At 42.9% G+C, this 13,969-nt stretch overlaps 1 protein-coding gene across 1 annotated transcript; it reads right to left on the bottom strand.

Annotated features, from left to right (window-relative positions):
* Nucleotides 1-1,243: 1,243 nt before the first annotated feature.
* On the bottom strand, nucleotides 1,244-8,327 carry GIMAP6 (GTPase, IMAP family member 6). Its single transcript, XM_045522508.2, has 3 exons — nucleotides 6,521-8,327; nucleotides 6,201-6,285; nucleotides 1,244-3,813 (listed from the first exon to the last, which is right to left on the bottom strand). Exons 1-3 carry the CDS (start codon nucleotides 6,746-6,748, stop codon nucleotides 3,167-3,169), a joined length of 960 nt encoding a protein of 319 aa, XP_045378464.2. The 5' UTR covers nucleotides 6,749-8,327; the 3' UTR covers nucleotides 1,244-3,166.
* Nucleotides 8,328-13,969: the final 5,642 nt, after the last annotated feature.

The following is a 13,969-nucleotide window of genomic DNA, read 5'->3' as shown; positions in this document are numbered from 1 at the left end:
ACCTTCCTTGAAGTTTTTACCCACTGCTTTGACCCACCAAAGAAAAAGTAGCCGTGTACTCACTGGGCACTGCAGATTGTCCAGATCCCTGCTTTTCATGCTTTGCTCCAGTGCAGAGATATTTTTGGACAATTTTCACTTTGACAATTTTCAGCTTTGGCCAAGACAATCCTGTCTCCTCCCCTTGCACACCCCCCACCCAAACCACTTCTTTCTTACTGGTATACAGACCATGGAATTTCCAGAACATACCTACACTTGCCCTCCCTGTTCTCTGATGTTGAGGGAGTAATGGTGTGGAACGATGTCTATTCTTCCCCCAGAAATGTTGTGGGAGGCATCTTCCCCGATTTCTAGTAAGAGAGAAAACCCCATGTCTGATATAATTAAAAACAATTCTTTTAGAACTTTTAACAAAAGACGGTTTTGAGTGACTTGCCAGTTAAGAGTCACTGAATGGGTATCATTTGGTCAAATGCTTGTATTTTCTATTATGAAATCAATTAAGCTAACAGAGGTAAAATAGTAATACCTAAATTAAAGACATTTATCTTTTTATCCTAATGGAAATGCAAACAATTTTAGCTTTTACATCAATAGCTCTGAAGTTATGAATCTATTCACTTAGAAAAAAAGATAGCCTTGATTCACTTAACCTTGAAATATTTACCAACTCTCCCAATGTTTTATGTTTTAGATTTTTAATGTAACTTTTTCTTTTTCTTATAATGGGATAAATTTGAAGTGTAAATTTAAAATGTAAATGGTATTACTTAGGTAAATTTATATATTGTAATATGGTTGCTGTTGGAACAATATTTATCATATTACATACTCACATTATTGCCTACATTCAATATACTGTACCTTAGAGCTCTGTGGCTTATTTAGTACTCTTTACAAGTTTGTACCCTTAAACACGGTCAGTCTTATCCTCCCATCCCCGCATCTCCTGATAACCACCGTTTTACTCTGCTATTTTTTTTAAAACAGGTTTGACTTTTTTAGATTCCACATCTAAGTGATATCACACAGTACTCTGTCTTACCTGCTTCCAGGTCTCCCAAATTTAATACACGAGTGTAAGACAATTCCAACTGGAATACCGATAAGATTATTTTTTGAAAATTAAACAAGTGACTTTAATTTTCACATAGAAGAATAACTGCCTGAGAATAACAAAGGAAATATAAACATGTTGACTGAGGAGGGAATTGGTGTGTCATATTATAATCAAAGCCACTGTAATCAAATCAATATTTTATTCATACAGGAGTAGAAAATTAGGAAGACAAGAACAGAATTGAAAATCCTGAATTGGATCTTAGGGAATATGAAAATTTAACATATGATAAATGTTGTGTTGCAGTTCAGCAGGAAATGGATCACCTACTTAATAAATGAATGGTCTGGCACAGAGGCTATTTAAGATAGCATAACCAAAATAAGTTCTGTTCTGCCTTGAGACACTTTTCTGAATCTTTTAGCATAAGAAATGCTTAAGCTTTCTTAGGAGTCTGCTGTGTCTGGAGAACATGGGTGCCATGGTCTCCAGATTGGCTGCTTGATTAAAGAGAATCTCTCATCAGCTGATGAGCATCCAGATTATGGGAGACCTGAGGCTGCATCCTCTGATTTCTGATGGTTCTCCAGCAACGCCACCCTCACCTCCACTTCCCACCCCTCTGCTGCACAGCTTGAAGGAAGGAAAAGGTGGCTACACTGGGAGGCAATTTCCCTCCTGTTTTCTCCTACTCTGTTTCCATTATTGGTCAGATGCCCCAGGAGCATCCTGAACCTCAAAGAAACTGAAGTGCGTCTGAGATGCATCAGTCTCCCTGTGCAGACAGATGGCACCCATCAGAGACCAGAGCCAGACCAACGTGCTGCTCTCTTCTCCTGTCCCATTTCACTTCCTCAGAACCATCAACTCTCCAGAAAGACACCCACATGTTGCAGGCTTCTCCCCATCAGCCCAGTAGGCTGCTCCCTTGGATGTTTAAACCATTCACCTGCTTCCTCTGCAACCTCCCTTTTTTTCTCTGCTTCCCTCCATTCTATATCCCAAGATGCCTTGCGGTGGGACCCAGTTACAGACAAATCCCACCCACTCTTTCTCCCCACTCTCAAGGGAGACGGGAAGGGGCTGCAGGTAAGGCAGAGGCAGGGCTGAAAATCACCTCTGCTCTCTAACATCAGAGGGCCAGCATCACGAGGCAGGAGTGACAGGTGTATAACCTAGTCCGAGCCTGCTTCAGGGAAGTGCTTCTCCTCTGCCCAAGCCACGTGGCACCTCCCTGGGCCTCCATGTCCTGATGTCAGGTCTAGGCTCCACTTTCTTGATCAGGCCTGCCCCCTTCTGCTCAGCATCCTGCCAGGAGGCTCCCACAGGGCTTGCTTGCTGAGACTGGGTGGCTTCTTTCCACAGTGAATAAATAAAAGGGCTGCTCCTTCTACCACTTCCCTGTTTCTACTTACTTCCTCCTCCCTAGCCCAGCACCTGTCCTGTCCCATATGTCACAAAGCCACTGCTATGTTCTGACCCACCACACACAGCATACTTTAAAAGTCCTCAGGCCTGCCCCCACTGGGGGCAAGGACACAGCCCAAGAGATGCAGAATTGACTGGTCAACATCCCACCATGATTTGCTATCTCAACATTTAACCAGTGACTCCAGCAGCCAGGATGCTGTGAGGGTTACATGGACAAATGAGGCACAAGCATGTCCTCCAGAAGCTTCGGTTCTCTCAGTAATCTTGTACAGAGATGTAACGCCAATGAGATGTGAGGTTGGAGGGGAAGGGGGTTGAGGAGAGGGCCCATGTCTTCTGGAAGGTGTGATGAAGGACCCAGGAACTGTGGAGCCCACACCCCTCTTGCCACACCAGACACTGACTTGGAGTCTGGGATGGTCGGGGACCCATGGGATGGAGAGCAAGAGAGGGTCTGGAAGCCGGACTGGGTTTGGAGGGAGGCCGGCAGGAAGCAGCCAACCCTCGCTGAAGTCCAGCACATGCTCAGATGGGTGTCTTCTCCAGGAGCTGTCTGTGAGCATCCTCAGAGTCCTTCTGGATTTGGTGCAGTGCTTATAGCTGGGACTCCTCAATGAGCCCTTCCTCAAAGCCGGGCGCCTGGATGTCCTCCCTTTCCTGCTCTTCTTTGCCCTAAATGTTTTGCTGGGAGTAATGGTAAGCCTTGTTGCTGTAATAATGGCCACCATTTTCCCACAGGACTGCATCGATTTCCACCATGAGCTCCTTTAGCTGGGCCTCCTGCTCCGCCCCCTCTGCCTTGTTGTTGAAGCCACAGTGTCGCCGCTCACAATTCAAGTCCAGCTTGGCAAGTTTCCGGTTATCGGTCTCTCGCAGGTACTCTCCCAGTGAGTCACCGTCCAGATCTTCCTTCCGCGTGAACACCAGGATGGTGTGGGCCATGACGCCCTTCCCGAAGACCTCCTGGAGGCGCAGGACCACATTCTGATCCTCCTCCGTGAACGAGCCCAGCTGTATCACCAGGAGCACCGCGTGGGGCCCCGGGGAGGAGAAGGCAATGGCTTCGCAGATGCCCTGATTGGCCACTTGCGGCGCCACCCCAGGGGACAGAATGTCGGGAGTGTCGATGACCTCAAGCTCCCTCCCAGCCCACGCTCGGCGCCCCCGCTGGACCTCCTGGGTCACCGGTCTAGCACTGAGTTTGGACTCGAATTCTTTCCGGCCAAGGATGCTATTTCCTGTTGCACTTTTCCCACTTCCGGATTTCCCTACCAGGATCAGCCTCAGCCTCTGTGGAGTCTGTTCATCCTCCCTCAAACCTAGAAGCACCGAGAGAAGGTGGGGGACTGGGGTTAGAGCCCAGACATCCACTTTAGCCTCATCAGGGGCAGACTGTCATGGTGAGGACAGGAGAGAGGAAGCCCCGGGACCTGCCCTGGATTCACTTCCTTCCTCCCTCCTTTGCTCCCTCCCTCCCTCCCTCCCTTCCTTTCCCTTCCTTCCTTTCTTTCTTTCTTTCTCTTTCCCTCTTCCCCCCGTCTCTCCCCCCCTCCTCCTTTCCTTTCTTTTTTTATTATGGTAGAATATACATAACATACAATTTAACATTTTAATCATTTTAGGTGTACAATTCACGAGCATTAAGTACACTTACATGGTGGTGCAATCATCATCACTATAAATCTCAAGAATTTTTCATCTTCCCAAACTGAAGCCCTGTACCCATCAAACACTCAATCCCCATTCCTCCCTTCCCCTAACACCTGATAACCACTATTCTACTTTCTGTCTCCGTGTGTTTGACTATTCCAGGTACCTCATATAAGTGGAATCAGGCAATATTTACCCTTTTGTGTCTGGCTTATTTCACTTAGCATAATATTTTCAAGGTTCATCCATGTTGTAGGAAGTATCAGAATTTCCTTCCTTTTTCAGAATGAATAATATTCCATTGTAGGTATAGACCATATTTTGTTTATTCATCTATATGGACATTTGGGTTGCTTCCACCTTTTTGCTATAGTGAATAACACTGCTATGAAACTTAGCATACATTTGTGTAATGCCTGCTTGAGTCTCTGCTTTCAATTTTTTTGGAACTGCTGGGTCATATGGTGGAAGACCACATTTTATGTTTAGGTTTTGAACCATATTCTCAGGGTCACCTGTTCTCATCCACATGGGAATCATCCCATCCTGCACAGGGACCCTGAGCTATTCACCTACTGATTGGAGACCCTTCTCAGTAAGAGTGGTGAGATTGTAAAGACGCAGCCTCCGTGTCTGTCCTCTCCCTGACATGATCGACCACATCACCCCATGTCAATTTTCCCAAATGGGAGTGTTGTGAGGATGGGGCCTTTTTAGACAGCCCTCCAGCTCCACAGCACAGAAGTATACTGGGGTCACATTCTTAAATGACACTCTTGAAATTTGGGCTGGACATTCTCACCCAGCAGAGTATCAGAACCACCAGCTCAGAGAAGACTTGGTCATGCCTGTCTAATACTGAGAAACACAGTGCCCAGATTTTTAGGTATGACTGGGGCTGGAGAGGCAGGAAGAGAACTCCTTTCTCCTGGCCTTGCAGGTCCCCAGACCCAGAGCATCTAGAGAAGTGCCAAATTCTAGCTGGTTTCCAAGTCTGTTCCACGTTGAAGACACTGATGTGTCTCAGTGACAGAGCCCTCAGCTTCCTGAAGGCAGGATTGGCACTGCCTTCTTCTGTATCTCCCTGGCAACGACATGTTCTTGCTACCTTTCTGCATCAGCTGGCTGACCCCTCAACCAATTGTGACTGGATAGTATCAGCTCACTCCAGCTTCCCCCAGGTGGCTTGAAAGGAATTGGAGTGAACGGGTGGGAGTTTCACAAAAGCAGGGAAGGTGAAAGGTTCATCTCCTCCCTCCAGTGCAAAGCTGGACGAAGACAGTGGTCTCCCATCTGGACAAGCCTAAAGGACTCCTATCACTCAACTTTAAAGCCAAATACATCCCTTGAGCCCTAAAGAGGATTTTTAAAGTAATATTAAACCTTGAATGCTGCCCAAAAGGGCAAATAGTTGTCAGCAATTGCACTATAATTTTCCTATGCAGCTAATTAATATGATTCTCACTGGATCAGGCCATTGAAGTTCATATAGTAAATCATTTGTGCTGAATCACACATACATTCTTCTGGCCAGGAAAGTGGATAGATTTCCAGCATTCCAAAATTCCTAAATTCTGTCTCCCCAGGTTAGAGTTGAGCCCATAAAAGTTAAGCCCCTGGGTCCTGATGCAACAGCTTTTGGGGGGAAAGGAGTCACCTGGGAAGATGGAGCCCAGTCCTGCGGGCACTGTAGCACACCCTGTATGTTTGCTAAAGACTTGCAGCCCTTGTGACCCTGAGGGCTCTTACACCTGAGCCACCTGACTCCTACACAGGGATCTGTCTGGCTTCCAACCTCTGGCTGGGGTGTCATCTTGCCACGTTCTTCCTGAGACTCAGTGAAGGGGCTGTTGGTGCTCTCTGCACCTACAGGGGGCTCTTCCCTCCTATCTGGCTGGGGTGAAGAGAGGCCACCCCCAAATGCCCTCTGATGGCTGCCCAGGTGGGCACATCTACCAGGTGGGACCCCCGCTGCCTCTCCCAATGCCCCATGTGCCCCTCATATGTCCCCTGGACAGCCTCTCTTGGCCACGCTTCTCTCAAGTTCACATTCTACCTCCGGACACATCTTGTGTGGGATCCAGAGACAGCACTGCTCCAAGATTCTCCTGGAGAATCAGTTTGTATTCTCCTTCCTCCATCTAGAAAAAAAGAATATGTTTCACTGATTTTTCCACCCAGTTTTAAGAGGCACCTGACTTGGCCGTTCTCTTGTCAAAAGGAAGTTGTTTGTATTGGTTTGGTGGGAAGCAGACTGGGTGTGGGAAGGAAGGTTTGAGATGCCCTCTACCTCCTTCAGGGACCCTGTTTCCCCCCTCTCTCCCCCTGCACTGGGGTCTCCATTTTGGAGCAATTCTGGGAGGAGGAGACACATACCCCAACAGACTGTCCCGGGAGCAGGGCCCGACGTGCTGGGAGGGTGTGAGCAGGAAGGTGCTGGTGGGGCTGGTGAGGGGCTCTTGGGGCCAGAATGATCTGTAGGAGAGCCTGGCAGTGATGATCATGGAGGCGAGAGCTGGGCAAGGAGGAGACGACAGCAGCACATAGGCTTCCTCTCCGTGTGGAGCCCAGGCCTGCTGGGAGCCAGGGGACCTCTGTACTCATCTCCACGGCCACTGACTAGGATGGCCACAGTGTCCCTGGAAGTGGAAACCCTGGGCCTGAACTGAACGACCCTGAGATCTTTTCCCTCTAGGGAGGGAATCGCAGGGCCCCACGACTGTTTTTCTGGGACTCAGAGACATTCACAGTTAGATGCTTGGCCACAGATGAAGGCTGTGGGTTGAAGGGAAGCCTAACTACGAGGGCAGGGGTGGGGGCGCTCCATAGACCCAGCATTCCCATCACTACAGTATCTATGGCTCTCTGGTAACCTGGCCACCCACAGCAGTCCTGGCCAGATCCCAGGGCTGGCGGGGGAAGGCAGAGTGGCTGCAGGTCTGTGGGCTCAGTACTGTCAGCTCTAACCCATGGCCCAGCCCAGTAAGTCTGGGGACTTCCCAGGGAAAGAGAGTGACCCACCAAGTGAACATCTTCACCCAGACCTGATTAGCAACATTCTTATAAGGATGCAGGGTTTTACCTCTCAAAGGGGCTTCTGTCTCTACAAACTGTAGACCCTCAATCTCTTTGTCCTTGGCTCCCTTACATCCTTGATAGAAACTGAGGGAGTCCTTCACCAGTGAAACCTCATCCCTCCTTTAGAGAGAAGGCACGTGTAACTGAAGGTAGAGGCGGGGCCAGGACCAGGGAAGGGTGTGTGAGGCACCTGGGGAGTGAAATCCGCGGGCCCTGTGCTCCACCCCAGCTCTTTGGGCCTCCCCACCAACAGTGACACGTGTTTGCCACGCTCCACATGTTTCTGTCTCCAACATGGACCGCAGAGGGGACACATCACCCTTGTGAGGTTTCTCGGGATAAAAGTGAAACTCACAGAAGCATCTTGCCCAAGAGTAAGCAGTGAGTTTGAGGCAAAGCAGAAAGGGGACAAGGTTCTCCTGACTTTTTAGTCCTGGCTCTTTCTATTGTACCTCAAACACACACTCACACACACACTCACAAATATATGAATACACAAACACACATACACAAACACAACACACACCACTTACACACATACACTCACAAACGTACACACACACAAATAGCATACACAGATATACACAACACACAGACTCACAAACATGACACACACATATACTCACAAACATAACACACACATATGCTCACCAACATACACACACACATACAAACATAAACACATACACCACTCACACAAATATACTCACAATAAACACGTACACAGAAACATAACACAAACATAACGTACACCACTCACACACATACACTCACAAACGTACAAAGACACACAAACAATATACACATATATACACAACACACATCAACACGCATATACTCAAACATAGCACACATATATGCTCATCAACACACAAACACATATATACACAGCACACACACAAAAACACAAGACACATATGCCACTCACACACATACACTCACAAACGTACACACATATAAACAAATCTACCACACACACAAACAGAACAGACACAGAAAACACATCTACACACACACAGACATACGTACATACAAACACACCACCCACATCACCCACACAATACACATCTAAACATGACACACACACACACAGTTCCACCACACACTGGACTTACCACCCTGCTGCCTGTTGGGCAGGAAGAACGGCCATGTTTCCTGTTTCCTCGGGGCCCGCATTCTCGCGAGCTCTTGGTTTCTCCTTGCAGAGGTGATGCCTTGCAGGCTACCGGGGACCCTGAACGGAAGAGACAGCTTACAGTGCCCCAGGCAGCTGAATACATAGAGGACAGTGCTTCCATTTTTGGAGCAAAATGTGAGCTGAAGGCTCAGCTCAAGAACTGGCCTTGAAGAGCGACTGTCAGCTGTGAGGTGGAGGGAACAGGAAGCGGTGGGAACACCCGGGCTAGGCACCTCCCCCCGCCACCCCCGCCGAGTCAGAGAGCTGTGCTGGTTGCATTTTGTCAGCAGCCGTGGTAACATCAACAAGAAAAAACAGAACACGCATATTGTTCTTTTTATCCTAAAGTAGGACAACTAGAACTTAGAGGCTTAAAACAAAGCAACAGATCTTTCAGAAAATTTTGTGCCAGGGGAATGATTTTTTACCGATTTCCTCCCTTTTTTGGAGAATTGGCCACTTCCTGCAGGTATCCCATGCCTTCCCTAACATCACAGATATTCACTGTATCTCTGCCTCATCTAACTCCTCCTTCCTTTATGTATTTTCTCTCCACACAAGGGCTTTGGACTTGAACTGTCACACGGGGTCATCCTGAGTCTTCAGATGGGAGCTATGCCACTGGCTCTCCAGGGTCTCCAGTCTGCTGACCCTCCAGCCTGGGACTTATCAGCTCCATAATCACATGCGCCAATTCTTTTTTTATAGAAGGATAGTCGGTTTACAATGTTGTGTTAATTTCTGGTGTACAGCACAGTGATTCAGTTATACATATATATTCCTTTTCATACTCTTTTTCACTAGGTTATTTCAAGGTATTTCAATAGGTTATTACAAGGTATTGAATACAGTTCCCTGTGCTATGCAGTAGGAACTTGCTGTTTATCTATTTTATATACATTAGTGTGTATCTGCTAATCCCAAACTCCCAATTTATCTCTCCACCCACCCTCCCTTTTTTCCCTGGTAACCATAAGTTTTTTTTTTCTATGTCTATCAATCTGTTTCTGTTTTGTAAATAAGTTCACTTGTATCATTTTTTTAGATTCCACATATAAGTGACATCATAGGGTATTTGTCTTTGTCTTTCTGGCTTACTTCACTTAGTATGACAATCTCCAGGTCCATCCATGTCACTGCAAATGGCATTATTTTATTCTGTTTTATGGCTCTGTAGTATTCCATTGTATATAAAACTTCTTTATCCATTCATCTGTCAATGGACACTTTGTTGCTTTCATATCTTAGCTATTGTAAATAGTTTTGCTATGAACATTGGTGTGCATGTATCTTTTCAAATCAGAATTCCCTCCAGATTAATGTCCAGGAGTGGGATTGCTGAATCTTATGTTAAGTCTATTTTTAGTTTCTTAAGAAATCTCCCTACTGTATTCCATAATGGCTACATCAAACTACATTCCCACCAACAATATAGGAGGGCTCCCTTTCACCACACCTTCTCCAGCATTTATTGTTTGTGGACTTTCGAATGATGGCCATTCTGACAGGTGTGAGGTGATACTTCATTGTAGTATTGACTTGCATTTCTCTAATAGTTAGGGATATTGAGCATTTTTTCATGTGCCTATTGGCCATCTGTATATCTTCACTAGAGAAAGGTTTGTTTAGGTCTTCTGCTCATTTTTGGTTTGGGTTGTTTATTTATTTATTTATTTTTGTTATTGAGTTGTATGAGCTATTTGAATATCCTGCCTGAGCCAATTCTTTGTAGTAAATCTCCTTATATAGACGTGTGTATATAAACACACACATTCTGTGTCTGAATATTTCAAAATCGGTGTCATACCTGAGTCCAATCCTAATGTTTGCTTTGTGGGTTTTCTCTTGCCTTTTAGCATGCCTTGTCACCTTATATAAAGCTGGAGATGATAGGTCAGATATTAAAAAGTGAGGTACATAGACCTCTGGTGTGAGGTTTATGTTCATCTGGCTAAGAGCTGGGCTATGTTTAATGTTTCCTGCAGCTGTAGGTGCTGGAGGCTTCAGTTTTCTCTGGTGCCCTTCTTTTGTCTCCCCTTCTGTCTGTGGGATTCCCTAAAACCCCTTCTTTTTTTCTCTCTCTCTTCTTAAATTTTATTTTTTTTGAAGTGTAGTTGACTTGTAATGTTAGTTTCAGATGTATAGCAAAGTGATTCAATTATATATATGATTCTTTTCCATTATAGATTATTATAAGAAATTGAATACAGTTCCCTGTGCTCTACAGTAGGTCTTTGTTGTTTATCTATTTTATATATACAGTAGTGTGTATCTGTTAGTCCCTAACTCCTAAGTTATCCCTCCTTCCTCCTTCCCCTTTGGTAACCAGTTTGTTTTCTATGTCTGTGAGTCTATTTTTCATTTGTAAATAAAAATTTTCTTTTTTCTTAAATTCCACATATAAGTGATATCATATGATATTTGTCTTTCTCTGTCTGACTTACTTCACTTAGTATGATCATCAATTGCTTGTTTACGTCTTTTGCCCATTTTTGGATTGTTTTGTTGTTGTTGTTAAGTTATATGAGCTGTTTATATATTGTGGAAATTAAACCTTTGTCAGTCACATCATTTGCAAATACTTTCTCCCATTCTGTAGGTTGTCTTTTTGTTTTGCTTATGGCTTCCTTTGCTGTGCAAAAGCTCATAAGTTTAATTAGGTTCCATTTGTTAATGTTTGCTTTTATTTCTATTGCCTGGGTAGATTGCTTTAGGAGAACACTGCTAAGATTTACATCAGAGAATTTTTTGCCTATGTTTTTTTCTAGGAGATTTATCGTGCAAGCATAATACTCAATGGTGAAAAACTGTAAGCCTTCCCACTAAAATCTGGAACAAGACAAGGATGCCCACTCTCACCAGTTCTATTCAACATAGTCTTGGAAGTCCTAGCCACACCATCATAAGCAAAAGAAATAAATGGGATCCAAATTGGAAGAGAAGACATAAAATTGCCACTATATGCAGATGACATGATACTATATATAGAAAACCCGAAAGGCTCCACACAAAAACTACTAGAGCTGATAAAAGAATTTGGCAAGTAACAGAATATAAGATTAACATACAGAAATCAGTTGCATTTCTTTATACTAACAATGAATTAGCAGGAAAAGAAAGTAAAGAGGCAATCCCTTTCAAAATTGCATCCAAAAAAATAAAATACTTAGAAATAAATCTGACCAAGGAGGTGAAAGAATTATACATGGAGATGACTTAAAGAAACAGAAAGATGTCTCATGCTCGTGGACTGGAAGAATCAATATTGTTAAAATGGCCATGCTGCCCAAGGTAACCTACAAATTTAATGCGATCCCTATCAAATTACCCAGGACATTTTTCACAGAATTGGAACAAATAATCCTAAAATTTATATGGAATCACAAAAGACCCCAAATTGCAAAGCAATATTGAAGAAAAAGAATGAAGCTGGAGGAATAACCCTCCCAGACTTCAGACAATACTACAATAATCAAAACAGCATGGTATTGGTACAAAAACAAATGTACGGATCAATGGAACAGAATAGAGAGCCTGCAAATAAACCCACAGACCTATGGTCAGTTAATCTTAGACAAAGGAGGCAAGAATATACAATGGAGAAAAGATAGTCTCTTTAGCAAGTGGTGTTGGGAAAACTGGACAGCAGCATATAAATCAATGAAGTTAAAACACTCCATCACACCATACACAGAAATATACTCAAAATGACTTAAAGACTTAAATATAAGATAAGACACAGTTGTTTTTTAGCTTTTCCTCCTTTAGGTGATACTGGCCGAATTTGGTCACTTTTCACATTTTCCACTTCATCTTACCACAGTGTCTTGCTCTTCCTGTATATTCCTCTGGCCTCGAAGGACTCTTTTCAGTTACTTGAATGCTTCATCACATCTTTTTTCTGTGCAACTGCTGTAAAGAGCTGGAACCAAAATGCTTCCCAGGGAATATATTCTATTAATAAAATGATTTTGATAAAGATTTTGGAGGTTAATGGGGATCTTGATTAAAATGTTCACTATTAACACCATTTTATCTTTTAAACTTTTTACTGGGGGAAATATATACTGAAACCATAAAAGACAAAGAAACTGCATGTATAAAGAATGTAAAAGTGGATGTGAAATGATCACAATTTGTAGATGCTATGAGTATATATCTGGGAAAATCAAGAGAATAAACCAATAAGCTACTATAAACAATAGGAGAATTTAATAAGTTGATGGATACAAAATTAAATAAAAGCCATAAAAATTGTCTAATGTACAAACAACAGCCAGTTAGGTGTAATTTGTGATTTTTAAAATAACAACAAAAATGCCTAAGAATACACTTTAAACTTGTGTAAAAAATCTACATGAAGAAAGCTTTAAGAAACTCTGAGGATATGAAGCAAACAGAACTCTCACATGTTTAATGAAAATGTATATTGGCAGAACCACTTTGGAAAACTGTGTAGTGTCTCAGAAACCTGAATATTACATGTAGTCAATATTCACCATTCTACCCAGAGGTGCATACCCAGCAGAAATGTGTGCATGTGCCAACAATAGGTACTGTCTGCAATATTTATAGTGGGATATGCAGAATAGCAAAAAATTAGAAACAATATAAATGCCCTCACCACAAGAAGGAAGGAAGGAAGGAAGGAAGGAAGGAAGGAAGGAAGGAAGGAAAGAAAGAAAGAGAGAGAGAGAGAGAGAGAGAGAAAGAAAGAAAGAAAGAAAGAAAGAAAGAAAGAAAGAAAGAAAGAAAGAAAGAGGAAGAAAGAAAGAAAGAAAACAAAGAAGAAAGAAAGAAGAAAAATAGTAACTATGTGAAGTGGCAATATATTAATTAGCTTGATTGTGGTGACTATTTTCCAATGTATGCCTATATCAAGCTCCAAGCTGTATACCTTAAGTAAATACAATTATAATTTGTCAATTATACCCCAAAAAAGCCAGGAAAGTAAAATATCTGGAAATTTAAATAAATAAATAAATAAATAAATAAATAAATAAATAAATAAGTAATCTGGAAAATGAAAAAACAAAAATGTATGGTCCAAATTAATGGGATTAGTTATATAAATTGTATCTTCATATTTTTTAAGTATTTTTAGATATTTAAATTACAAATTTAGATAATTATAAATTACATATAAACCAGGTTATATTCCTACAATGGAATAGTATACAGCAAAGAGAATGCTCAATGCTCAAGTTATAGCTACATATTATAATATGGATAAATCTCAAAACATAATGGTAAGCAAAAGAAAAAAGCCAGATACAAAAGAACATACAGTGCATGATTCCACTGATGTAGAGTACAAGAAGAGCTGAAACTAACCTCTACTATTGCAAGTTCAGCTGCAGGTCTCCCTTAGCAGACCTTTGGGATGCCAACAACGTTCTGTGTCTTTAGCTGAGCACTGGTTACTCAGGTCTGTTCAGTTTGTGAAAATGGACAATTTAGTGAGCTGTAAACATAAATGAGCCCTTTACCCTATGTATACAATTATACTTCAACCAAAACTTAAAATTGAAAACAATAATAGAAAAACATAACTAATGAACACACATAAG

This window comes from Camelus bactrianus, chromosome 7 (assembly GCF_048773025.1).
Source record: "Camelus bactrianus isolate YW-2024 breed Bactrian camel chromosome 7, ASM4877302v1, whole genome shotgun sequence".
Classification (NCBI taxonomy): domain Eukaryota; kingdom Metazoa; phylum Chordata; class Mammalia; order Artiodactyla; family Camelidae; genus Camelus; species Camelus bactrianus.
The sequence above is the reverse complement of the archived record's forward strand: the minus strand, read 5'-3'. Positions and strand labels throughout refer to the sequence as shown.

Coding starts and splice junctions, on each gene's coding strand:
- GIMAP6 (XM_045522508.2), bottom strand. CDS start 6,748: ATGAGTACAGAGGTCCCCTGGCTCCCAGCAGGCCTGGGCTCCACACGG. Junction 6,286..6,520: donor TCCCGGGACAGTCTGTTGGG/GTATGTGTCTCC, acceptor CTTTTTTTCTAG/ATGGAGGAAGGAGAATACAA. Junction 3,814..6,200: donor CACACAAGATGTGTCCGGAG/GTAGAATGTGAA, acceptor CGGTGCTTCTAG/GTTTGAGGGAGGATGAACAG.